At 39.6% G+C, this 24473-nt stretch overlaps 1 protein-coding gene across 5 annotated transcripts in view; it reads right to left on the bottom strand.

Annotated features, from left to right (window-relative positions):
- Positions 1–24473, bottom strand: part of MYRIP (myosin VIIA and Rab interacting protein) — a 201264-nt gene that overhangs the window by 36348 nt on the left and 140443 nt on the right. For all 5 annotated transcript variants that reach the window (XR_013773557.1, XR_013773558.1, XM_079299932.1 and 2 more), the window contains exons 4-8: positions 15699–15835; positions 14237–14320; positions 13532–13629; positions 13137–13217; positions 11503–11640 (exon numbers count right to left, since the gene is read on the bottom strand). Coding sequence is in view for 3 of the 5 variants with exons in the window: in XM_079299932.1 (XP_079156058.1) it covers positions 11503–11640; positions 13137–13217; positions 13532–13629; positions 14237–14320; positions 15699–15835 (538 nt within the window). In the remaining 2 variants the exon portion in view is untranslated. The remainder of the gene's footprint in view (positions 1–11502; positions 11641–13136; positions 13218–13531; positions 13630–14236; positions 14321–15698; positions 15836–24473) is intronic.

Genomic DNA, 24473 nt, shown 5'->3' with positions numbered 1-24473 from the left:
GCCTGACTGCTACTGAAGGGAAAGGACTTGCCTTTTGTTCCACATAAGCAGATCAGACATTTTAGTTTTGACCTAGGCACAGAGAAGTCAGTCAAATACAGAAGACACCTTTAAATTTGGCCTGTTTTAAAAAGCTTTGAGTGCTGTCAGTGTGCTGTTGATTTCAGTAGAACTCACACTTGAATATCAAATCACATATGCAGTTCTAGAAACAAAGCTTTCAGAGTTAGAGTCAAGTTGCCTTCCCAGCAGTCAGTACAAGACTGTGTATGCCAGTTACAAGTGGCTCAGCTGTTTTGCACAGGTTAAGTTGGCACTCTCAAATCTCTGTGCATTTTTAGTGATGTTCAAATTGCAAACAAATAAATCTGTTTCTCTCAAAAGAGCCAGTCCTAGCCTGTATCAGAGGTCTGCTTTGCACTGGTGCAGTTGAGGTAAAGGAGAACTTGACTTTCAGCTGTTTTCAAGCCCCTTCAATTCCCAGGACAGCATAAGTCCTGAGAGTCCTGCTGGCTCAAAAGCCACACTTATAGCACTTTCTGGCTGCATGTCCTCTCATCTGAAATGCTCCTCTGTGGGTCCCATGTACCGTGCCAAAAGATTTAATTAACTGCAAATCTTCCTGTATTCTTGGCTCAGCAGTAAAAGGAAACACAATTAAGCACAAGGGTTTAGATTGGCTTCCAAATTCATGAAGGAAAGCCAGAATTATTGCACTGGAATCAAATATTTTCTCTTACTACAATGACTACACAACTTTGTTAATCTTGTCCATACAAAGATACAGGTCCTAATATAATGCATTGTAGTGTTTCCTTTAAAATTTGGTGATAAAAATTAGTCACAACAAGGTCAAGGTAATTTTACTATAGGGAATCTTTCAGGTTCATCACTTTTACAAGTCAGCCATATTCAAGTGTGTATTTAGTCTGTTTCAAACCTTGAACTTGATCTTTCACTGATCAAGATCATCTGAATCCTTCTTACCCTTGAAAAAGAAATAAAATAATTTAATGCAATGCATACAGGTAGATAAATTATTTCACTATAGGAAATTTGCTGATGAACTTTGATTTCATCTTGGCATTACAATATAAATAATTCTGCCACAAATTTGCCACCTGAACTGCGCTGTAGTTCACTTCGGTTCATTGTAAAGCTAGAATTGCAAACTTGCCATGCTTTCAATAAATTAAGTCCAGTGTCTGCTGCATCTTTTGAAATATTTGTGTTAATGTTGTTATATACTGGAAGCAGCAAGTTGTTGTGGCTGTCCATGAATATTCTCTCAGGGCACATTCTTTTTCCGTATTCATATAGCAAACACAAGAGATAAGAGATGCTGAAGACCCAGAAGAAGGAATAGCCTACAGTTCCATCAGTAGTATCTATTTTCCCTTATTACTCAAAGAACTTTTAGAATCTTTAAGAATACCAGTAAGAACTTAAGTAGTCTGTAAAATGATAACTGGGACTCTGATAATGTTTGACAGCTTTTCTCTTTTGTTTAAATGGCAGCTTCTTGTGTGCCTACTAACTGTTGCATAAACATCACAGTAAAGTGATGCCACCACAGTGATGGCAGCAACCTTTGCTCTCAACTCACCTAAGACCTGCCAGCAGCTTAACCCTGATGAGGCAGAGCGTGGCATGGGTGAAACCTCCTGAAGGAGCTGGGCAGTCCTGCCCTCAGGCTGATGCTTTGCCCAAACAATTTAAAGGCAGCTCAGGTTCAACCGCACTATAGGGCAGATAAAGGTTTCAGAAGGACTGGGAGAGACACAACAGCTTGAAGCATTTAAAAAGGAGAAGATGGACAGCCTGAAGGGTGAAAGAAGCAGAAAAACAAGGAAGCTCAGAAAAGAAAGTAGACACAGTCCCATGTCGTGTAGTAGCCTAGGATCTGAAATAAGCTCAACCAAACAAGCTTATCTAGCAAAAAGCTGGTTTTTTAGAATTGTGTACTAAAACTTTTGGGTCAGATCAGAGGAAAACGGCTCTCCATAGTTTCTGCAAGGTCTCTGTGAAGCAGGAAATTGATATTAGGCAGTAACTACTGCTAAGAAATTTTTCCAAGAAATCCAGCTGAAATACAGTAAGGAGTAAAGCTTCTGGTGCCTCCAAAGCTTGCCTTGAGGCCATCTTCATTATTTTTCTACACTTTATGTGAATTTTTAATAAAATCTGTCTTGGACTGCTCTGCTAGAAGAACCACCTCTTCTTACTAAGGATGGTTCAAAGTCACAAAAGGCTCAAGGAGGGAAAAGTAATGCCATGATAAAATTGCTTGGCTGCACCCCTACATTTAGATCCTGAAAAAGGAAGATGCTATTGAATTTCTACTCTTCACTACCACATTTTCAGTTCTCTGTAGTTCTTGTATCTGGGGAGATTGAAATGATCAAGAAGTACCAATGTTCTGGTAAGATCCAATTCAGAAAAATACATAAAAGTAGAGGATTATGTTATTTCTTGTTCTGAAAGTTAGTTTTAGATAGGGATAGAGAGACAGTAGAATTGTATTTTACTCAGACAACCAGGAGTGGAAAGAAAGCATAAACATTCATCCCTGAGTTCAAATCACTGGTAGCACTGATAATGACAAAAATAAAAAGGAGTGTCAATAGCAAAGCTTGGTGTAGGAGCACAACAGAAGCACATCCTGGCATGAGAACAAACCAGTCTAAATTGACTGTATTTTTCAAAGCACAAAAGCAAATGTTTGTCTGCAAGTTTATCTCAAATTAATTAGCAGCCCGACTCATGGCTCTATCCAAAATGCAAACTACCTCAGGACCTTCTTGTGTTGCTTTTTACAAATAAAGAGCAAACTAAAAAGTTAGTTATTTGTGAGGCAACACAGCAAAATCTCTAATCTTGGCTGGCACACTTGCAACAACTTAAACTCAGCCAGCACCACTGACTCCACAGCCCTATAGCTGCAGCATGGGCTACATCCTACTTCCCTGTGGGCCAATTTCACTGCTGCACTGACCTGTGCAGGCAGCAGAAGCACACAGTACTGTGCTGCATCAGTGCCTGTCTTCTTCACAGAGGCAACAGACCATCTGTAGATCCACAGGGGACGTCTTTCCCTTGGGGACATTTGTATGGGAAGCAAAACACTGAAAAATAAGGGAACAGGCTTGAGGAGCCTGGGAGTTGATGCTCCCAGTGGTTCCCTGTGAATGGATGCACAGAAGTTTTGGAGGTAAGGCTGGCTACCCTGCTATGCTCTTGGATCAGTTTGTTTTAGAACATGATATTTTTACTGACCAAATGAAGGAACTATCTCCCTCAAGCTTTATCAACTGCCTACATGCTTGGACTGCAAAAAGATCTTAGGGAAGAAGAATCAAATGTATATATAAAAAAATACAGGAACCTAAGTGAAATTTTTCAAAAGAAGCCAGGAATGTAGGAACTTTTTTGATTTACAAAGATGTCAGATGTCAGGACAGGAGCTAAAGAGTCTTGGCATATTTCCTAGCCAGAAATTCTGCTTCCTTAGCAAACAAAACCCCCAACCCACTTGCCAAGTGCTATTTCAGGTGTATTTATGAGTTATAAATGGCAAGGCTGCCCTGTAAGTTTGCAGCTGGACACTGCTGTTTCTGCAGTAAATGGGTGCATCAGCAGATGGCACTGCAGCCCCACGGATCACTTGCTGTGCTCTGCACACACCTCACTGAGGCAGGGGCTGCATGCTGGAGAGCTGGGCAGTGCAGCACAGCCACAAAATACACTCGGGGTGCTGACAGGCATTTCCAGACACCTGAGCTAGAAGAGTTCCCCACCAAATCCTGCCTAGTGGCACCTCCTGTGACATGTCTGTTTCAATCACAGACACATTATTATCCTTTGTTTTAAAATCCTTCTTCAGGGATTTCTGTGGCATAGTTTAACATGTCTGGATGGAGAGAACTCAGCCTTCATTTTCCACCAAACTAGAACTAAAAGGAATCATCTAATTCATTGATGGCCTTTGATTAAAAAATAAAAAGGAAGACAAAGTGCTTTCTGAAGATTAAGGAAGGAGTGAAAAAAAGTAATCATATATTCTACTACTTAATAAATATAAGTATCCCATTTTCTGTCAGTAATAATTTATGAGCTCACTCTTCTAAACACCAAATAAATAAAAGCCAAACAAGCAACCAAAAGCGAGAACAACTTTATAAACCACTATAAAGAACATTGAGTCTGATATTGATAATCTATAGATTCTTCACCTTGAATAGCTGCCTTATATGTGCATTTTGTTTGGAGAGACAACATGAAGATTTTGCAATAAAATATGAAAAAGTACGGGTTTTCATCAAAAGATGAAAAAGAACTTCTCTTTCCCCCTAAAGAAAAGCTAAAATGGTAATTCAAGATAGGTCCCAAAAGCAGCTGATGGATCACGTTTCTTTCCCCCCTCCACTTCCCTCCTACTTCACCTTGTTTCACACTTACATTGTGCTTCAGTCTGGTATAACTAGTGAAACAGTACCAAATTCCATAAGTTCTTGGAATAGATCGAGGACTCTCCCAGGTTCAGGAGGGACTGGGAACCCCGGGTGCCCCAAAGCAGCTGCAGGGTCACCACAGCAGGATCCCTTGCAGGCACAGGGACCTCAACACTCATGCTGAGGGCAGGTACCTCTGGATCTGGGCAACAGAATCCTGTGCTTTGACCTGAGTGCTAAGTTGGGTTTTGAGGACTACCTTGTTTATTCAGGGAATCGATCTAGAACTGACACATAAACTCAGATGACTGGAATGCAACCCCATCGATCCCCTCTCCTCCCTTGCAAACTCTGCAGCTATGCCTGCCAGTGGTGCAGCAAATCCCCTTCTCAGCTGTGCTCTGTGAATATAATCAATGCACAGACAGAACCAGCAGGTCTGGTATCAAATACAGCAGCAATCCCTAGGCATTAACAGTTTATGCATCCTTTGGTAAGAAAACTCCCACACCAGGAAGGAGACAGTATGAGCTTGCAAATGGTGCCACTCTGCCACAGCCTATTTATCCTGGAAGTGATTTTTGCTCTGCTCAAATGTATGCAGTCCAGACATCTAGCAGTGGGAGTGAAATACCAAGGGTTTTGAGCATCTGTTCCTTAGTTAATCTGGTATGTGGCAAAGGATCTGTTAACAACCTTCTGAAAAAGGGCAAGGAGAGGCAGATTTTCCCACTCAATTGAAAGAAAATTCCCTCCTAACCACCCCTTGTGGATATCTCGGCCATCAGGGCAAACCCTTGAACAGCAGGCTGGGAGAAAACAAAGATGACTTGTCCCTCTCCTGCAAAAGCCTTAGAACATATGTCTTTCTAGGGTCTGCCCAAACCTTTTTGTTCACTAGTGACAGACATATCCTGGCTGCAATGGATTTTTTCCATCCTTCTACTGGCCTCTTAGACATCTGATTCCTTTAAAAGCACTGTACATTTAAAAAGACTTCAAAAATAATGATTAGCTATCAGGAATGAGTCGGTTGGCAGGATGAATTGCACAGCTGTGCAGTGCTATGTGCACATTTATTTTGGTTCAATTTGGATTAGCTAACCTTCATTGATCAGATAGAGTTGTAAGGAAGAGAGACAAGAGGTTATTCCTCAACAAACCCATTGCTGGTGGGCATGTCAGTATCTCTACACCATCACCATAGTGTAAAAAAAGAAAAAAGCTGGCCCTACATGTGAAAGTGCTGCTGCTTTGTTTGCAAGGAATTTGTAAGCTGGCAATAATGGATATTTCATATATAATGGATATTTCATATTGATCCCAGAATACGAGTGTAAACACCCTTTTATTGTACTTATGGGGTTAACAATTTAGGAAAGTGCTAGGAGCAAAAAATATCATCGTTTGATAGATGTAATGGATTTATGTGAACCAGTCTGTTGAAGTTTGGAACAGAGACTAAATACACCAATTGAGCTGTAATCCACACAGTGCCTTTACAAGGTACCCTTATGCATTTAGCCATTACTGCTCTTCACATATTCACCTAGAGCCTATTCTTCCTCCTTCCTCCCACACCTAGAATGTTGCATGAGAAGTCCTGAAAAAACCTAAACAAATGAAACCAAGAACAAACAGGGAAGACACTTCCCTCTTTGAAGACACTGAGAGCTCAGTTAGTATCCTGTAGTGACAGTATTACCATTTTACTTGCAGAAGAGAAAGAGGAACAGCAAAAGCCAGATCCCTGGTTCTGGTGTAGGACAGGAGGATTTTGCTTTGCTACTAGCACATCTCTCTGGAAAAGTGCTTCTGTATAACAGGGTAGTGGGAGGAGGTGAGCTGGCACCCACGTTTCAGGTCTAACTGCAGCCTTACACATAAACACACCATTTTTTTTCAACTGAATACTCTTCAATAAACACAACTATTCTTTTTTTATCCATCTCTAGATGTCTCTGTTTCCTGAGCAACCTTTCATGTCCTGTTCTGACCCTCATCTACAAAGCTGTGCTCAGTACAGGACTCGCCCTTCAGAGAGAATCACGGTGTCTCCTACTCAAATACCAGAAGAAAGAAGCCTTAACTGTTCTGTGTTTATTTACTTCTTGCTCTGGCAATATACACCTTGATTTAATCTAAATCAGCCTAGCTTTGAGTATCATAGGTTTTAAGTTATACCTGAAAATTCTGCGAAACCCTGGAATGTATTATGATAGCATCTTTAAAACAAAATAAAGCTTGAAAGAGCAACATATGAGCTTAATTATTTGGAAAATAACATTATACAACGACCACCCTTCTTTGTCCTTTCTCCTACTCCCTTTCATGCCTTAAAACCTATCTTGTTTGCTGACAGTAAGCACAATGCAGCTGAATGTAGGCCTGCATGGGCTCAATCAAGTGTCCAAAATCGTCTTGGAAGTTTGTCAAGTGCATGGATAGAACTGTGAAACCAAAACCCAGTAATCTTCTGCTAGAGATACATATCAAGAAGAATTACAAACTCAAGTTACACAAACAACTTTAAAAGGACAATGCTGTCATGTTTAGCCTTGCACTGATTATTTAGCAACCTGAGCCTTAAAATCTGGCACTAATTGCTGAGTCAGAATCACAGACTAATTGTATCCTACCCTTCTGCAGCAGTGGAAGGAGGGAAACCAACTCCATGGATGGAGTCTTCTTGATCTGAAATAGTTTTTGCAGTGAGATTACAAAATTACATTGTCACCTGTGGAGTCTGCAGATGCCAGCACTATCTGTAATCTGGAAAGTATTTAGATAAAGTTGGATCTTCAAATAGTAAATATTAGTGAAAAAGACACATTATTTTCAGAGCACCGAGTGCTTTTCCATCTCAAAATGCACTGTTCTTTCCCATTCTGTACAAAGAAGATGGTGCTGCAGTTGGCTTCTTTCAAGGAAACAAAACAGCAAATTATGCACTGGGATACAGCTGATGGGCTTCTGGATGAATGCACACCTGCCTCACTGGAAGTAGGTCCCAGCAATACACACCATGCAACCTTCTGAAGCCAGCTCCTGTACAAAAGTTAAAAGCTCCATCTTCCTTCTGGCATGACACATTTATTTATGAGACATAAATATGATGTTTCTGATGCAGTCGTTGACAAGTACGAACTGATGTCAGCTGGTACCTACAGTGCTATGCCCCCCTCATCTCAAATCACTCTTCCACTGTGCTCCATGACTGCTGAACAGGATTCCTCCTCAAAAAGGTTTCATTCAAGTAATTTTGTTTGAGACAAACCTAAAAAGGTAAAGAGCACCTGCAAAATCTCGAGGGATTTCCAAAGCAGTGCTAGACCTCAAACTTGTGGGACCTTCCTACTCTTTAAAACAAATCAAATGGAGAAAAAAAAAAAGGAAGAAAAAAATAAACAACTGTCAGTACACTGTGGACCTTATAATTAACTTAACCAGTATATTTCTGCATTCCCTGAGGTGCACCATAATGTGTATATAATGAAATCCTCCTTTTCCCTATATCCCTAACTGTTTTATGTAATATAAATTATGGATGAGCTTCTGTTTATATATGCATTCTTTATGCTGCAAAATAAGGACCACTAATACAGCACTTAAAACACACCAGGGTGCCTTCACTCCATCAATGTTTATATGGGATATAATTTGCCAACTGGTCGTGTGCTCTCTGGCTGGCAGTGCTGTATGGGGGGGTGAACTGGACTGAGAGAGCAGAGAATCACCCACCCATTGCTCTGCACTCCTCCTATCCCAACACTGCACAGCTTTTGCTTATTGGTAATAAGAAACAGATGGTGCCATCCATCTCTTTTTATGAGATGAGGAAATAAAATATTCAGCTCTGTTTCACTATTTTTAGCCTGGGTGAGGGATCTCAAAGAAATCTAAGAGGGAAAAAAAAAAAAAAAAAAAAGAGAAGGCAATGTCTACAGCTAATACCACACTGTGGTACTGCAGTTAAACAATCACTGCCATAATTTGGAGGGGGGAAGGGAGGAACTTTAACTTATTTAATTACTTTCTCAAAGCATGTGGTTTTGGATGAGCAGAGAGGTAATGCAGGGCTTCCAGAGACCACTGGAAGTTTCTGGCTGATATGGATGAGCTGCACACAAATAACTGTGATAAAAAGAAAAAATGCTTGGTAGGTGAAACCACAAGGTGATGCCTGGGATTATTACAGCACCCTTTGACTCAGTAAGAAGTGACTATGGTAATAAAAAGCAATGCAATAATAAACATGGGTTTCTAAAGGCCAGTGTTACAACATGGAATTGTCCTGAGTTACATATTATTAGTTTCACTGTGCTAGCAAAAGCACACGTATTATTTTCTGCAGAGAAAACAAAAAAAAATTTATTCTAAGATGAATTTTCAATTTTAAAACACTACATTCTGACTGTCTTAGGATTTTCTATCCTTATCTCTCTTTCCTCTCATGTAAGTCTTACTGTTAATCATGTTTATTCTTTCCTTTTATTTAATCAATCCTGCCTCTGCTAATTTGTTATCCTGGAATTAAAGAAATACTTGAACAGGGAAGTTCTAGGTAAATAACCTTTACTGGGAAACAGGTTCACATACATAACTCTGACACAGTAATAGTCTCCTTGGCTAGCTTTGATAGAAAAAACCCGAAAACTTGTTTTTCTTCTTCCTTCCCTTGAGATTGTTGTGGTCACCGTGTCTGTCTGCAAAAAGCTTGGTTACACTAGGAACACCTGTGCTAATAAATCTGTTGCAGCAGATCCCTTGTGAGCTGTGGTGTGTACTAATATTAAAAGGTTTTTATCATTACAGGCAGATCTATGCCTAAACTAAGCCACCACACACAGATCAATGTTAGGTGTATAAACACAAATCAAGATTTTGGGTATTTTTGGTCAACATAACGTCATTATTTAGAAACTAAGCAAACTGCACCTCTTGTAATGGAATCCAGGAAGACTTGCTGTTACAGACTTGGACTCAAGAGTTCCTGGGAGACAATAAGGAGCTTTGCCTGGAATGGGCATAAGGCCTCTATGCTAGCTTCTGTAGAAGCAAGGTTTTGCTTTGGAAAGAAAAAAATATTGCAATTCTTCTTTATATCATGTGAGAAAGTTATCTTTTCTAGCAGAAGTGAAAGAGATGTGGTTTAGTCCTGCAAATCTACTGACAGATGCATGCTTTCCATTTGTCACTGGATGACAACAAAGTGGAATGGAAATCAAGCTCAGGAAAAGGAATTTGAGTTGTTTCAGCACTTTTGATGAGAATCAAGCAGGCTGTAAGTGCTCTACATTTGCTCTGCACAAATTGCCTTGCAGTAGACTTTCCAGCAGGCCCAGGTTCTGTGACTTTATTTGTGCTAACAGCCTAAAATAAGCGCAACTATCTTAGCTATGGCAATGACTGGATCTATACTTCCTTTACAAGGGTGTCTGGTCATACTAATAAAACTCTCCTCTATTCAGAGCAAAGCAAAAATAAACATATACACACTTCAGAGGAGAAAAGAATATGATAACATAACCCTAGTAAAGCAAAAGGCAGAAACTAAATTTGTAAGAGAGATGAAACAACTGACAGCAGGTGGCCAAATTAATTCGTGTTCCTTAAAGCACTGTAGGAAAACAATTGGAACAAATGGTGAAAAATGTGGCAAAAGACCCTGTACAGAGGTAGAGTGTCCTTATAAAATACTGTGCACATCTGGATCTCTAGTATTGACTGATGGCTACAGAGGTTTTGAAGTTGCTTGCACCTTATTGTGTGACATTTCTGCTTCTCCAGTGTTTTTCACAAATTCTACTATCACTCAAACCAATGAGACTTCCTCTGGCAAAAAAAATCAGGACTAAATTGTTACTTCAGAAGAGAATTTCAAAAAGTGTTGAGCTCAAGGTTAACTCTCCAAGTGCAGAACAGGCTTCTAGCATAATGACTGAGAATTTGAACAGCATATTTCTCTGAGCCCTGTCTTTAAACTTCAGAAAGAAAACTCATTTGCATCAAACACAAAATTAACTCTCTCTCTCTTTCAGCTTTTATATTCCACAGACAACTTGCCTAGGAGTGACAGAGCAAAGCACTTAAATCATGCTCACCCTAACTTCTGATCACTTATTAACAGTGTCACATTACAGGCAGTACCCCTTCATTTTGCAAATAAGTCAAAAGAAGACTAGGATGTGAGTCTGTATCTCAGCAACTCTGGCTCACAGTCAATATTCTGGCATAAATCAGTTCTCACTGGGAGTGTAAGTGAGCAAACTTAGCTGGCAACTAGGACATAGCCAATCAGTTCTGGTGGCTCTGCTTAGCAGGGGAGAGGTGGTTCCTGGAACAGTAGCAGGATATTTGGGAGCAGCACCTTAAACCACAGTGTCAAAAGACTGGAACTAACTCATCTGTCGCTGTCTTCCCTCTCTGATTATCAAACTGCGTGTCCAAACCTACAGCTTATTTTCACTTCTTTTTACTTGCTGCTCTTTTAAAACTGTTAATAACGTAGCTTGTCAGATTCTCTTCAGCTTTATATCAGGAGATAAAGACATTGTGCTGAGAAATAAGTAGAAGGAGGAAACACTCTTTGGTGTAAGACACAAATCGTGCTCTGCAGCAGAGTTTACTCTTTTGTTGCTGGTGGTGGCTGTTTTCTGTAAGATAGCTAAGGAGAAAAAGAAACATTACAGAAACCTAACTTTATACAAAACAAAACATAACACTCAGCAAAGGCCTACAAAAAAGTTAGGTGAGCAGAACTGTTCTGAGGAATAAACACTGAGGCATTGAGTCCTGTCAGCACTCAAATCAAGCAGTGACACTGCTCATATCACAAACTTAGTCCTCCCCAGCACAGTCACCAAAACAACACGATGTCTGTGATGTACCTCCACGGCCCATGGGATGTCAGGAAAGCAGGAAGCTGACAGATTGTCCAGACACACAATTAATTACCATTCTCTGCTGCTAATTATTGTCCTGTTCTTATCCGCGGCTGCATCTCGTGGTGCTGAGCACCAGACCCCGGCCAGCCGTGCCGTGCACTCACCCACAGGGTGTAGGAGCCCCTGCGGCTCCCCGGGAATGTCAGCATGCTCTGCTCCGAGGCCGTGCCGGACGCCAGGCCGCTGCTCCGCCATTCCACGGCCTCGGCCTGCTCCGCCTTGCCCTTCTGCTTCTTTATAATCTGCAGCGAAGGGGAGAAACAGCAAAGTGGTGCTCGGGAAATGCTGTCTGAGCCATATGGGGGAGAGCTAGGTGAACCCTGTCTCAAGGCTTTTCCCCGGGAAAAGCATCTGACTTTCCCTTTGCTCCAGCTCTGCAATTACTTCTCCTCTGAAGTCCTACCGCTTGCAATGCACAACAGCGCCTGCAGAACGCCGAGGTGAATTGCATAAACAGAGAAACCTGTTGCTACAGTAACACTTTAGCAGCATCTAAGTGTCAAGTATTTTCTCAGACAAGACTTTTTGCCAAGAAACATAAAACACTAGATACCAGGGGAATTTCAAAGGCTGCCGTATCGTGCAGACACATTCCAGTGAGAACAATGAGGTCTAAGGTCTTTAGATGCTATTTTTATTTATGAAAATCTACACCATCTTAAGAGAGAGCGCTCATGTCTCCCTACACTGACAGATTATATCCTGATACACTTAATTTCCACAACTCAAATATAAGCTATCTACAGAACATTATTCTATGGGATAAAAGATCTTGTTAGGCAGCTCTTGACAAAAACAGTAGCAATTCAAGCTTGGCTGAGAGAGGCTCTGGATATGAAAGACCCGATAAATAGACTTGACAGTCTAACATCACCTTTAAAAAAGAAGGCAGATTATTTCCCAGTGAGCTGTTGCTCTCCTGGCTTTTCTTGAGAGCCTTATAAATAACATGTTCCTCTTCTGATGTGTGATCCATAACTGTTAAATGTCACAACCCATAGAAAGACTTGGCATCTAGCTTATTTCACATGGAAAGAGACTAACTCAGCAGAGTGGTTACTTTACCAACCACAGGACCTTAACAGTGTTCTGCTCACGCTCATCTTGCCTTACTCCAAACTATCCAGACAAAATCAAGGGCTATTTTTTCTCCACTAGCCCTCCACTTTCATTCTGTAACCATGAGCTTTGCAGGGAGAAGAATGAGCTTTACATAAAAAGCCACAGAACTCAGACATGCCAAGGGTTCTTTGATTTTTTGAGTGTCTCTCTCACAGCATCATTGAGAGAATTCTGTGTTAATGATTGATGTTGTTTTCTTAGAATATGCTGCAGATGCAAGGTTCAGTCGAGGGTATGGTCAGAAGTCATACTTCTTTACATAGGCAAACTTTATCTTTCAGAAAGTGATGCATATGGTTAAGAGCTATACCTCTTGACATTAGAAAACTGTGCCTGTGGGGAAGTAAAATACGGATGTAAAATTCCGTCAAGCAAGGATCTTTCCTTCCAAGAAAGGACATCATAAACCTCAGGGAGTGGCACCTCTCAGCTCTGAATATGTAAGACATCAGGTTAGGCACTAGATTGATCTTACTTATAAACTGATCTCTGTCAGACATAGTTGATGAACCCTACACTGTCAGAGTTTATTTACTTCACTTTCTACATTGGTGTCATCCTTTTTGCTATTAGCAGTGTTTGATCCCTAAACCATTGTGTAAAAAGCATGCCATACCTTCTGCACAATGGTTGTGGCCAGCTCTTCTATAAGGTCTTCCTTGTGCTCTTGCAAGTAGCAAGCTTCATTCTGCTTGTCCTGCATGAAAAGGAGTATCTGTATTTGCTAAAGCCACATAAAAACAGCCCTCCCACAAAAAACATACAGATTGGGAAATGGGTAATATGCCCTACTGGTACTGTGGGAAGAAATTACAGGCACTTAAAATGCATGTCACCTTCTGAAATGCAATGTGCATGTTGGATACCAGTTCATAAAACCCATGCCCAACTCTTTCAGTATATCATGAGATAGTCACTACTTCATGTTTTTGTTTATATCTACTTGGTTTGTAGCACTACCCAAATTAAAAGAAACATGATTGTCCTATTTAATTTTTTTGAAAGTGTTACCAGGCTGTCACTGTAGGTCTCTGCCTTAGAAATAGCTTCTTCCACTGCTTCCTCTGCAACACGTAAAGCCACAGCAAGGGTATCCATCATGCTGTGTCCTAGATGAAGAATAAGATAAAACCACTATGTTCTTCACATACACACATTTTGCATAATGAACTCCAAAATTCAGACTCATATTCTGGACACATATCCAAATCTTAAATTGTTCATGAAAAAGTGATTTCCTCAATCCATAAATATACACAGTAAAATAAAAATCTTAAGACTGAGAAATTTCTTGCAATCTCTAAGTTTCTGCTTAAATGTAAATCTTATATACAATAAAATATGGTATTTTTATGTTGCTTATTTTATACAGAAGCAAAATAGTTTGGAGGAAATAATTGAAAGAAAATTTGTGAAGTTGCTATAAGCAGGAACAACAAAATTTAAGAAAGAGAATGAAAAAATATATGAGCATAGGGAAGGAAGTTACAAAAATTGAACATTAAGAAAATCACACTACAATAGGCATGTAGTAGGTATAATGCTGAAGCAAGATGTCCCAGCATGGTACACAAAAGACTTTTAGTGTCTTGCTGAATGGTTCAACCAAAATATTGTTGGATTTGTGGACAAGACTTACCAGCACTCTAAGCTACTTTTCCAGTAATTCAAGGTGTAAGGACTGCTTTATAATCAAATGAGATTTTAGCAGCATACCTTCTGTCTGTTGGTAGAAGGTAGAGTCACTGCCACAAATGCTTCCTTCATTCTCAAAGCTTCCTTCGTACAAACTTCCTTCTGCTATAAAGGAAGACAGAATCATGTGTTACTATAAGAAGTACCCATTAACAACAGAGGCATTATTAGATTAGAATATTCACTCAAGATATGGTGGCATTGCACACAGTGAGGGATAACTGGAAAATTCCTCCTAGCTGTTGCTGTTGGATAAATCATGACTGCAGCAGCTTCTCTACAAAACGTGACTGCTTTTATATCAAAGACTTCTTAACCATTTTGAACAGAAAAAACTATTACTACAGTAAAAAAAGATGAAGAAGCAACTAGGCATAAAACTTACATGGCAGAAGTTAAGTACAGGGAATTTGACTTTACTATGACATTTGAGGTAGAAATAGATTCTACATTTAAAAGGGCAATGCTGTATAAATAAAGCAAAACCCAGACACTTTTACTAGTATTTATCTTCAAAGGGAACAAAAGTTTTACCTCACAGTCACAGGGATAACAGAAAAAAAGTTAGCAGTGACATTCAGACTCAGAGGCTTTCCTTAGGAAGGTCTCACAAGAGAGTGCACATGCCACTGCAACTCATCCTTGCATCATTCACATTTCCATTCAAGCACTCATTCACTGAGACTGCAGTTAAAAAAAGGCAACACGTCATATAAAAGGTTGGAAGGATCCCTGGCCACAGTTTTTACTTCCATTGTCCCACTTCTGCCCTAACTGAAGCAAGATTTGCTTGTCCTCATATGTAATTGTTCTCAGTTGTCAAGGAATTTTCTCATAAAATATGAATTTGATACTCAAAAAGGAAAAACACAAATAAATCACAATTTAGTAAATAGGATGCTTCTTTCTAGAAGCTTTTGTGTCAATTTTTATAAGAAACACCTAAAATTTCCACTCAGGACTAGAGTCTACTTACCATCCTATATATTTTCAGAAAAAGACAAAGTAAAGACTGTAGAAAAATAGCACTCTGTCCAAATTTTGAAAGAATTACAAGAGTAAATTATCTGGTCCAATAAATCCACTGAAATGACAAATATTCAGCTAGTTGTGTTCTAAGTAATTTGGTGAAGCTACCAGTGTGACACCAAGCTCCACTTCTTCAAACCCATTTTCTGACTCCAGTCACTCTTCTAATGGGGTGCAGCATTAGAACAGCATAGTTGGGGTGAATTGTGTCTTTGCTTAAAAGGTTGATGCCAATACTTTATCAGTCTATTTTACTTATTTACAAACATCAATATAAAAATTAAATGTGTTCAGTTTCAGATCCTTAAGATGCAAAACTCTAAGTAAGGAAACTTCAGTTTTGGTCATCTTGGATACTGAATTGGATACTGATACAAATTTTGCTTCAAACACCACAGAAATAAGAAATAAGAGAAGAGTAAACCTTACAAGAAATCAACACAGCTGTTCTTACCTATTGCATCAGGACAAAGTCCACTCTCCAGTCTATGCTTCTTGTACAAATTCTTCAGGACCTTGGCACTTCCAAAACACTTAAAGCGGCTTTTGACATTATTATAGTACCAATCCAGAGACTGAATCCTCAGGAGCCTAAAGCAGAAAAATAAACTACATATTTGGAATTATTCTACAACAAATAAATGTGGGGAAAAAATCATGTAGGCCTCAGATCACAAACCTATTAATTTTTGAATACTTCTTTATTGTTTGTACTTTGCAAGTGTCTGGTACACTAAGCAAGAACAAACTCAAAAGGTTAAGCCATAAGTAAATATCTTCTTCATATTACACAAGGGTTTGTTTGGTTTTGGTATTATCAGACAAGGTGGTCTCCCCTTTTACATTATAATGCACACCCTTCAACCTCTTGAAAATACAAGCAAGCCTTGGAACAGCCTTTATTTACAGAGATTTACAGATAATGTAAGAACTCAAGCCCATTAATATGCCAGAAAACCCCTCTGTTTACATAAAAGCACTTTACTGCTTTTATCTGGGGAACACAATAGAGTAGAGAAAGCCTAACAGAGGACCTCAAAGCAGAATGAGCCACAAATTGCCTTCTCAATTTCCACAGGAATCATCCCTGACAACAGTAATTCATCTTAACAGACTTGTCCCCAGAGCTCAGATATTTTATATAGCCATGAGATACTGGCAAGCTCTGTATTCTTTCCAGTGTGGCATGTGACAACTTGCTTCACCTGTTCCTTCAGCAGTGCATGGAGAGAACCTGTGCCATATTCCCAGGCAAAACAACCTCAGGTGATCACAGGGTAACCCACCACAGACCTGGATGTTTCCTACTGAGGATGTCACAGGGAGGGGATCCTAGGATTCTATAAATTAAAGCTGATTTATACTTAAGAGCAGGTCTAGGAGAACAAAAGGCTAATGTCAGTGCCCAGTGTCAATATATGAATCCCTAAAGAAATGATGTCACCACAAGGAGGGCTGGACTCTCAGCATTTCCAGACTTCAACATATTTAGATGTTTTAACTCCATTTTTTAAATGGACCAGGGCTGGTTTAAATTTGTGTGAAAAACAAAATTGACAGTATCACTGTCACCTTTAAATTTTCCTTCAGGGACTCTGGACTTTTCTTTGTAAACTGCAAGGCAAGTGACAATGCACAATTTTTGTTTTGTCACCTACTGACAGACTAGAAATGTAGTTCTTACTCAGCACTGAACCTCAGGAGATACTCAGAAACAAACAAACAAACATGCTGAGCCTGGGCGTTCAACTATGTGTTTTCAGTCTGAAACCAGACTTTTAAAGTTTCAATATACTGATAGAAAGGAACATCCACCTCATGAAAAGCAGAACATCATTATATAGTACACTTGTCTGTCATCAGCAGAAAGTGCATAGTAGCAAACTGCAGCAGTGGGAAATTCAAAACAAAAATCAATTAAGCCTATTGTATTCAAACTGTGAACCATTGAAATTACATTAGCTGCTCTACAGAAGACAACTGAACAAAAAGCTTATAATGGAAACAGAAGTTTATTTTTTTCTGCATTCTGTCTCAGCAAGTGTATGCAGGACAGATGTTTACAGATAATGTAAGAATATTAGCCCTTTAATATCTATTTACACAGTAATATCCTAAGCCTAACTATGGTTCCCAGGAGGCTGATTAGTTTTGATATTCACCATTCTACAAATACCACTAACATGTGACAAGGGAATTTTTTTTTTTTTTTAACATTCTTACATGTGGTGCACAGATGACTCTGATGAAACACAAGTGTCCAGAACACAGACAGTGGGAGGGATGCCTTGGTCTCTCTGTGAAGTACAGGGTTTCTGAATTCCAATAATGTTGCTACTAAGAGATCTGTCTGCTGTGATGCTGGGCCAAGACCTGATCTTCTGACTAGACCTTTGATGCTGGCACAGTGAGGAATCTGGAGAGAGGAAGATTTCTCTCTCAAACCTGCAATTCTTCAGCATTTTGAGAACCTGCCTTATTTATGGGCAGGAAACACTTGCTGTCATGTAAATTGCATCAGAATACTATGTCTTCTGTTTGCTGAATTTCCTTCGCCTTTGTCCACTGAGTTTCTACAGAGTCTGACAGGGTAACATTTCAGTCAATAGCAGAGTCACAATCATTATGAAGGATAAAACTGCATGACTGGGTTGGAACTGGCTTAGCAGGAGGTACTGACCAGAAATAATGCTTTTCTGCCCAGTAAATACAGTGTTCTCCCAGCTGTCAAAAAAAAAATATTGTAGCACCTTCTCCACTAGGGGACTCACAGCACTGGGAGTCTTCAAATAGTCTTAGGGCTTTGAAGATCATTACTAATTCCTTCAGCATGTTTACCAAGTAACCTCAGCTGCACTAGCTGAAAATGCTAAACTTGCCATCTTGGAAGCCAAGTATGTCCAGTTCTTAGTATTCAGACAGAGTGACAAAATTAAAAAAAAAAGTCACCTACCTTTGAATGTTCTGTGTGAGTTAAGATAGTCTGTTATGAATGCTGACCTGGCAGCTTGGGGAAAAAAAAAAGATGTGATTCATTGCAAGCTTGCTTCCTCATCTTTTTCCCTGTGTCACCATGTTTTTCTGGGTTTGATCAATACTTTCTACATAAAAGCAGAACGCTAACAGCACTGGTTTCTTGATGAGGTGAGAATGCTTTGCAACTAGAACAGGTATTTTTTTTAGTAATGATAACATTTTCCATATGTGGACTTTGGAAGAGTCAAAAGGATAAAGATTATACATCTCAAAGCAACTGTGAAAGTAGATGCTTGCCTCTTTGTACTAGTTAATCTGATGTAAACACAAGGATTTTTTTCTTTTTTTTTTTCTTTCTTTTTTTTTTCTTCTTTATTTTAGGTTTCCTTGTGTCTGCAGGATTAACACTTTGTGAGTAATCTAATCATCTCATGCTTCCCTCCTATGAGCTGGAGAGCTACCAACACTCCAAATCTATGCCTAGGTCCTAAACATGTTTTGTAACAGATTACAATGCCTCCTCTAAAGCTTTTCAGCCTCTTAGCTTTCCAATAAGTCACAATGTCCCTGCTGATTCCTCCTACGGAGAAAGGATTTGGAAAAGAGAGAACTTCTCTTATAGATACTAAAATAAAGGACTAATTCAGAAGAGAAATAAGAGCATTTTCACCTCATTTCAAAATCCTTTAATGCTGACCTATATTTTAAAGCTGTTTTCTGCAAAAGCAGTCCATGAGTCCAGGATAATGAAAGACTATGACAGCACTACCATTAAGTTGTTGGAATGAAACACTTCCCTTATTAGCTTTAACAGAAAGCATTCAAGTTCTCTCTGTGAAATAGAAGTTCACATTTAAAGGATATATTTGTCTGCATTTTAAAGAAGCAGGACTGGTTGAAGCTGTTTCATGTTTTTTTCTGTGCAGCAAAGATTGTTATGTCTTTATTGATAAATAGCTCTGAACACTAAGGACATTATTTATGTTATATAACATTGCCATGGATTTGAGTTGCATTTTGATATGATTTTGGCAGAGGACAATACCGTGATTTTAAAATTCCGTCTTACTAGAAAATGTGAAAGCCAGGATGATGCTTTTGATTTAGCATTAAAACTTGAACAAGTATTAGAAAGCCCCTATCCCTTTTTCAGTACTACAATGTGTTTGTCTTAATCAAGCAGCACCATAAGAAGGGACATGCCCATTAAAATCTTTGCAATTTGTTTTCAGTATGCTTCTTACCTGAAGCACCCAAATAGTAAAGTTCTAGCATTTCCTCCAGGAAAAAAAGTACACCAGCTATGTTGGGAAGTGGGGACATGAACCAACTCCCTCATTATTACTGATGACCAGAAGACAATCACATGAAAGACATCACTCACACAGTACTCAAAACATAGAAGATTCTTTAGTGATTTACCACTTCAATTCTTTGTTCTTCTAAAAAGTTGAGAGGTTTTACTTGGTCTAAAGGCAATATGAAGCTTCTGCAAGAACATTTGTCTAAAAGGTACTACCAATTTAATATGTATGACCTCAATCTCTATTCATTATACAAGCTGCACTATGAAGAAATGTTTTATAAAAGCATTTTTCCATTTTTTAAGTGTCCCATGAACTTTGTGAGAATTTTCTCCCCACAGAGGTGCTTTCTGAAATTTTTCAAACGCTTACATCATTTGTCAGGGTGAACACATAATCACTTGGATTTTCCTTGCTACTGATTTTCACTGGATAATGAAGCCTCATTTTTTAGCTTTTCATAGCTTTGTTAAGAAATCTTCCATAGTTTTGTGCTGATACTCAGGGCAGTAAACTCTTCAAGTCCCTCAAATGCCATCCTGTGCTTCTCCTGCTGTGTCTGTGACCTACTACAACATCCAGCCTCAGGCACTTAAGATCTGCATTCAGCAAGTGATTAGTTTCACTTAGCAATGGAGCTGCTTTACCATTCTTGGACCTTTTTACTTTTGGGGACGTGACAATTTTTTAAAATTAAGAGAATTTAAAAGGCCAATCAAATGCATCTCTGAATGCACAGGTCAGAGCTGCTCTCTTTGGGGACGCTCCAAAGCACAACACAACCATATAACTAAAGAAATATTAGAAATGCAAATTGTCAGCAGAAAACCTGCATCAATGTTTAGTTTTCACTCTTGGAAAGCGTTCCCTGGACTTACTGAACTGCCTGGAGGCACAGCCAGGAGCAAAGTGATGGAGGGGGCGGGAGCCAGGAGATGACTGTTGAGCTTTATTGAGCTCTGCCAGAGCTGGGACACCATGGACACGACTCCCCCAGAGCAGACCTGCTCAGTCAGGTGCTGGGCTGGAGCCAGACATGCTGCAGTCAAACATTCCTGCCTTTTACCCTGATGCTCCCCCACAGATGGGTGACTGCTGCTGTGGGACTGACATCCTTGAAGCCTTGGCCCCTCCTGGGGAGCTGCACATCCATCTCCCTCTGGCTGCATTAGTGCCATGTCATGCATCAGTGGTTGGGAAACTACAGCTAATACAAACTAAGCTGTGACAGGCCCCCCATCTCCCACAGGCACTCTCTCCATTCTGATTCACATGCAATATGAAGCTCAAGGCCTTTGTTTCCATTTCTCTTTGTTTCCATTTGCCCAAAGTAACCTCAACCTGGTGCCCAAAGAAACAATTAAGATTCAACCTGTCACTTCTTATTTACTAATTTTAGAGTAAAATTGCTTCAAACTCAACATTCTGAACTATTGTTTCTCTGCCAATAGCAATATTTGCTTTTTCCTTTGGGCTGGTGCTTTAAAGCTTCTAATGTACTGCTTATTATAAATTGTTGAATTAAAGGTTTTCAGTTCTTTTCACTTTCAATGAAATCAAACCTACTTCCAGGTTCACCTTCGTTCTCCTCAGGATGAACCATTATAACTCAAAATCTCTACACACATGAATATCCTACCAATGCTCAGTTTTCTAAAAGTCAGACTTTAAAAACCATATATATTGAGAATGTTCAGCACCCTGAAGCCTGAACAGGAGCTTTGGCCAAGCTCCTGTTATTTCAAGAGGACACTTCCTTGATTGTTTTGCATCTATCCCCTGCTTATGAAAGGCAGTTATTCACAGAGGAAAAACAGCTCTTACTCATTTGCCCCATTGTTATTTCTTTGTAACACTTCCTTCCCAAGCCTTAAGTTGAAATCCAATTTATTTTCTTCTTGATGGCATTCTGCAGGTCACCTATCTCTCAAGAAGTGCTGTTCCATAAAATTTCTTCCTCCAATTATCCAGAGCAGAGGGCTGCACACAGATTACACTGTGGCAGGTCACAGCACAGTGCACTGAGCCATGCAGGTGTGTCACAGGAAAGGCCACAGCAGGGAACGATGGATTCATTGCTCTGCAGTCAGCAAAATCCATGTAACAGCAGAGGGGAAACACTATTGAGTCAAAGCATCAGAATGAAAACTGCCTACCCCACTGAAAACATCATCTGTCTTTCTTACAAGTAGAACAAAACAACTGTCCATGTCTCTCACAGTGGAATAATGACTTTCCTGTGCAGCAGGCATGAACTTGGCCCAGTAACTGCACTGCAGGCTACAGTAGGTTAATTATTCTGAGAGCTCAAGAGGACAGTACCACACAGAGCATTTCCTAAAAACCCACATTCTCCTAACCATTAACTGAGAAGTTTGCTGCTCCAGTTTGGGCTTTTAAACTTCAACATGGAACAACATACAAGAAATTAAGGTTAGGAGAGAGGAAACAAAGATTTCTTTGTTTAAAAAAGACAGCAGTATGTGCAACCCTCAAATTTAGTTACTGTCTCCTTTACCTTTGAAATCAGCAGTCAAGAAGTTGGATAGGGAAACAGAGTAGTTTTTACACAGAAAGCATACATATACTTCATGAATGCAAGAAAGACAAAAACTTGTAACAAGTTCACCTAATGCTGGTTATTGAGGGAAGTATTAAAACCTTTTTCATCCTGGCCCTTTGAACCAAGTCTCAGTGCCTTTACAAAGGGATATGACAAGGATTGCTCACAGCAGCACGTGCCAAAATGCAGGCATCACTTGCTGTGTTATGAAGCAGGCCACAGTAAGTGATTGCTGGTTCATAAAAATAAGACAATGAGTCATACTAGCTCAAATAAAAGGCTCACCTAGCCTTGTACTCTGTCTGGCCATTGGAAATTACATGGAAGAGATGACAGGAAAGCTTCATGTAAGCAGAGACTCTGCCTTCAGCACTCTCAGCACTGGCCAGTTCAGGAATCTGTGCTTGACTTTACAACAAAGTCTCAAGACACATATGGATGGACTTATATTCCAAATATTTGGCTATACTTCACCTGAATGAAGGCATGCTTCTGGCCCACTCAAAGCTCTCTGACAATCAGAGTCTGCAGCTACTTGCCATATAGGGATGCTTTGCCTTTCTACACTTTAACATCTAAATTCTAATTCTCTGGATGTCCCATACACACTCTGACATGAAATGCTGCAGATAAGCTGTGTAAAATCAGCATGCAAAACTGGGAAAAAGCTTTAGTGAAAATACAGGCATTATAGAATAGCTGAGGAAACCCAGCAAGTGATGTGCTGGTTTCAAAATGAGCTAAAGTTCATGTAGAATCACATTTCCCTCCACTGGGTAACACTACAAAACTCACTAAAAAGGGACAAATATCTTAAATATGTGGTATGCAAAATCCACTAAAACCCTTTCTCCATTGATAGACATTTCTCTGTACCATAAGTGGTAAACTCATATGCCCAGTGGTAGACTGATCTGATCTAATCTAATCTAATCTATGTTAAAATAAACCATGCTGATCCTTAAACACACCATTTAATTATTGGACAGTAATCAGTACGTAAAAATCAAGAGTCAAGCATGTGCCTCTAACAGTCTTTTTGAAAACTAGAATGGAGAAGATTCAGTGTCCCTCTTCTAAGAAAATCATGGACTTAGCCCATGTTTTATTAAATAAAATAAAAAAAGAGAAAGATTGATTGATATTTGTAATCTTTGTGCTAGTCTTTCCTCTCGTAGGAAAACAGACACAAGAATAGAACCTGTCAGCATATAACTGAGCTATTTTGCCCTGCATTTTCCCTGTGCAGCTGTAGGCCAGGATACCCTGGCTCACAAATAAATGTTTATTTGGCATATTAACATGACCTGCTGCTCACAGAAAGCGTGTTTTGTTTTAGGGTAACCCAAGTGAAATACAGATCTTGCAGCAGTTATTAAAGTCAATGTTTAAAAAGAAGAGGGTTTTCAAACCCAGTGCTGGACTGTAATTTAGCTGACTATAAACTCCAGGGGTGACAACATGATTGTGGAGAGTTAACAGCAGTTAAAGCAGTGACCTAAGAAGGGGCAGGACCTCTCTTCAGGCATTTACCAGCAGTAAAAGATACGAGGCCACATCCAATACAGCTCTTGACATTATCTCAGCATGAGCTAATAAAATTTTGCCATAACAACATGCTTATAAGGATGTTTGCCATGTCTTACAGTCATTAGTGAATGTTCTTTCCCCATTTTTGCCTTGTAAAGTGAGCCTCAGTTAACTGATATTTATTTATTCAGATCCTACTTATGAACTGTAAAGTTCAAAAGGCTGCATTGCCGGGGAGCTGGTGGAGAGCTTGCAGTACAAGTTACTGCTGCTTTCAAGCAACTGTGGCAGAGCTCTAGGTCATAAAAGAAATGGGATCACATTGGTGTTCCCCTTGCCCCAAACATTATGAGTTATACTTCTATAACTTTAAGCTGAACCTTCCTTGTTTCTATTTAATGAGACAATTTGAGATGTTTGCTCTTTTCCTTTTTCCTTAAAGAAAAAAATAAAAAAACAAAAAAACAAAAACAAAAACAAAGGGGCTAACAAATCCTATTGTATCCCAGATTGTGTTTTCTAGTCATTTAATCATTCCCACTGTTTCTTTCTCTGGGATGAGTATGAAAACACCCAAGTGTCTGTATGGTTCTTTCAACACAGACCCAGAACACATAATCTGAGGCCATACCTGCACTCTTTCATGAAAGCCAAATATATCTGTGGGGATGTGACTCTGCACAGCAGAGTCCCAGTGGATGACATCCTGCACTGAGAGCACCAGATATGCAACACTGATCCTGCATCTGGGCTACACAATGCTGTGAGTGCACACACACCCCTCAAAGCCTTGCTGAGACTTGCACCATAGGAGCTGCCAACTCTTTAGAAAGAAACGGCTGGTCAAACCAAGTGA

This window comes from Erithacus rubecula (genome assembly GCF_903797595.1).
Source record: "Erithacus rubecula genome assembly, chromosome: 3".
NCBI lineage: Eukaryota > Metazoa > Chordata > Aves > Passeriformes > Muscicapidae > Erithacus > Erithacus rubecula.
This window is presented reverse-complemented; position numbering and strand designations above follow the sequence as displayed.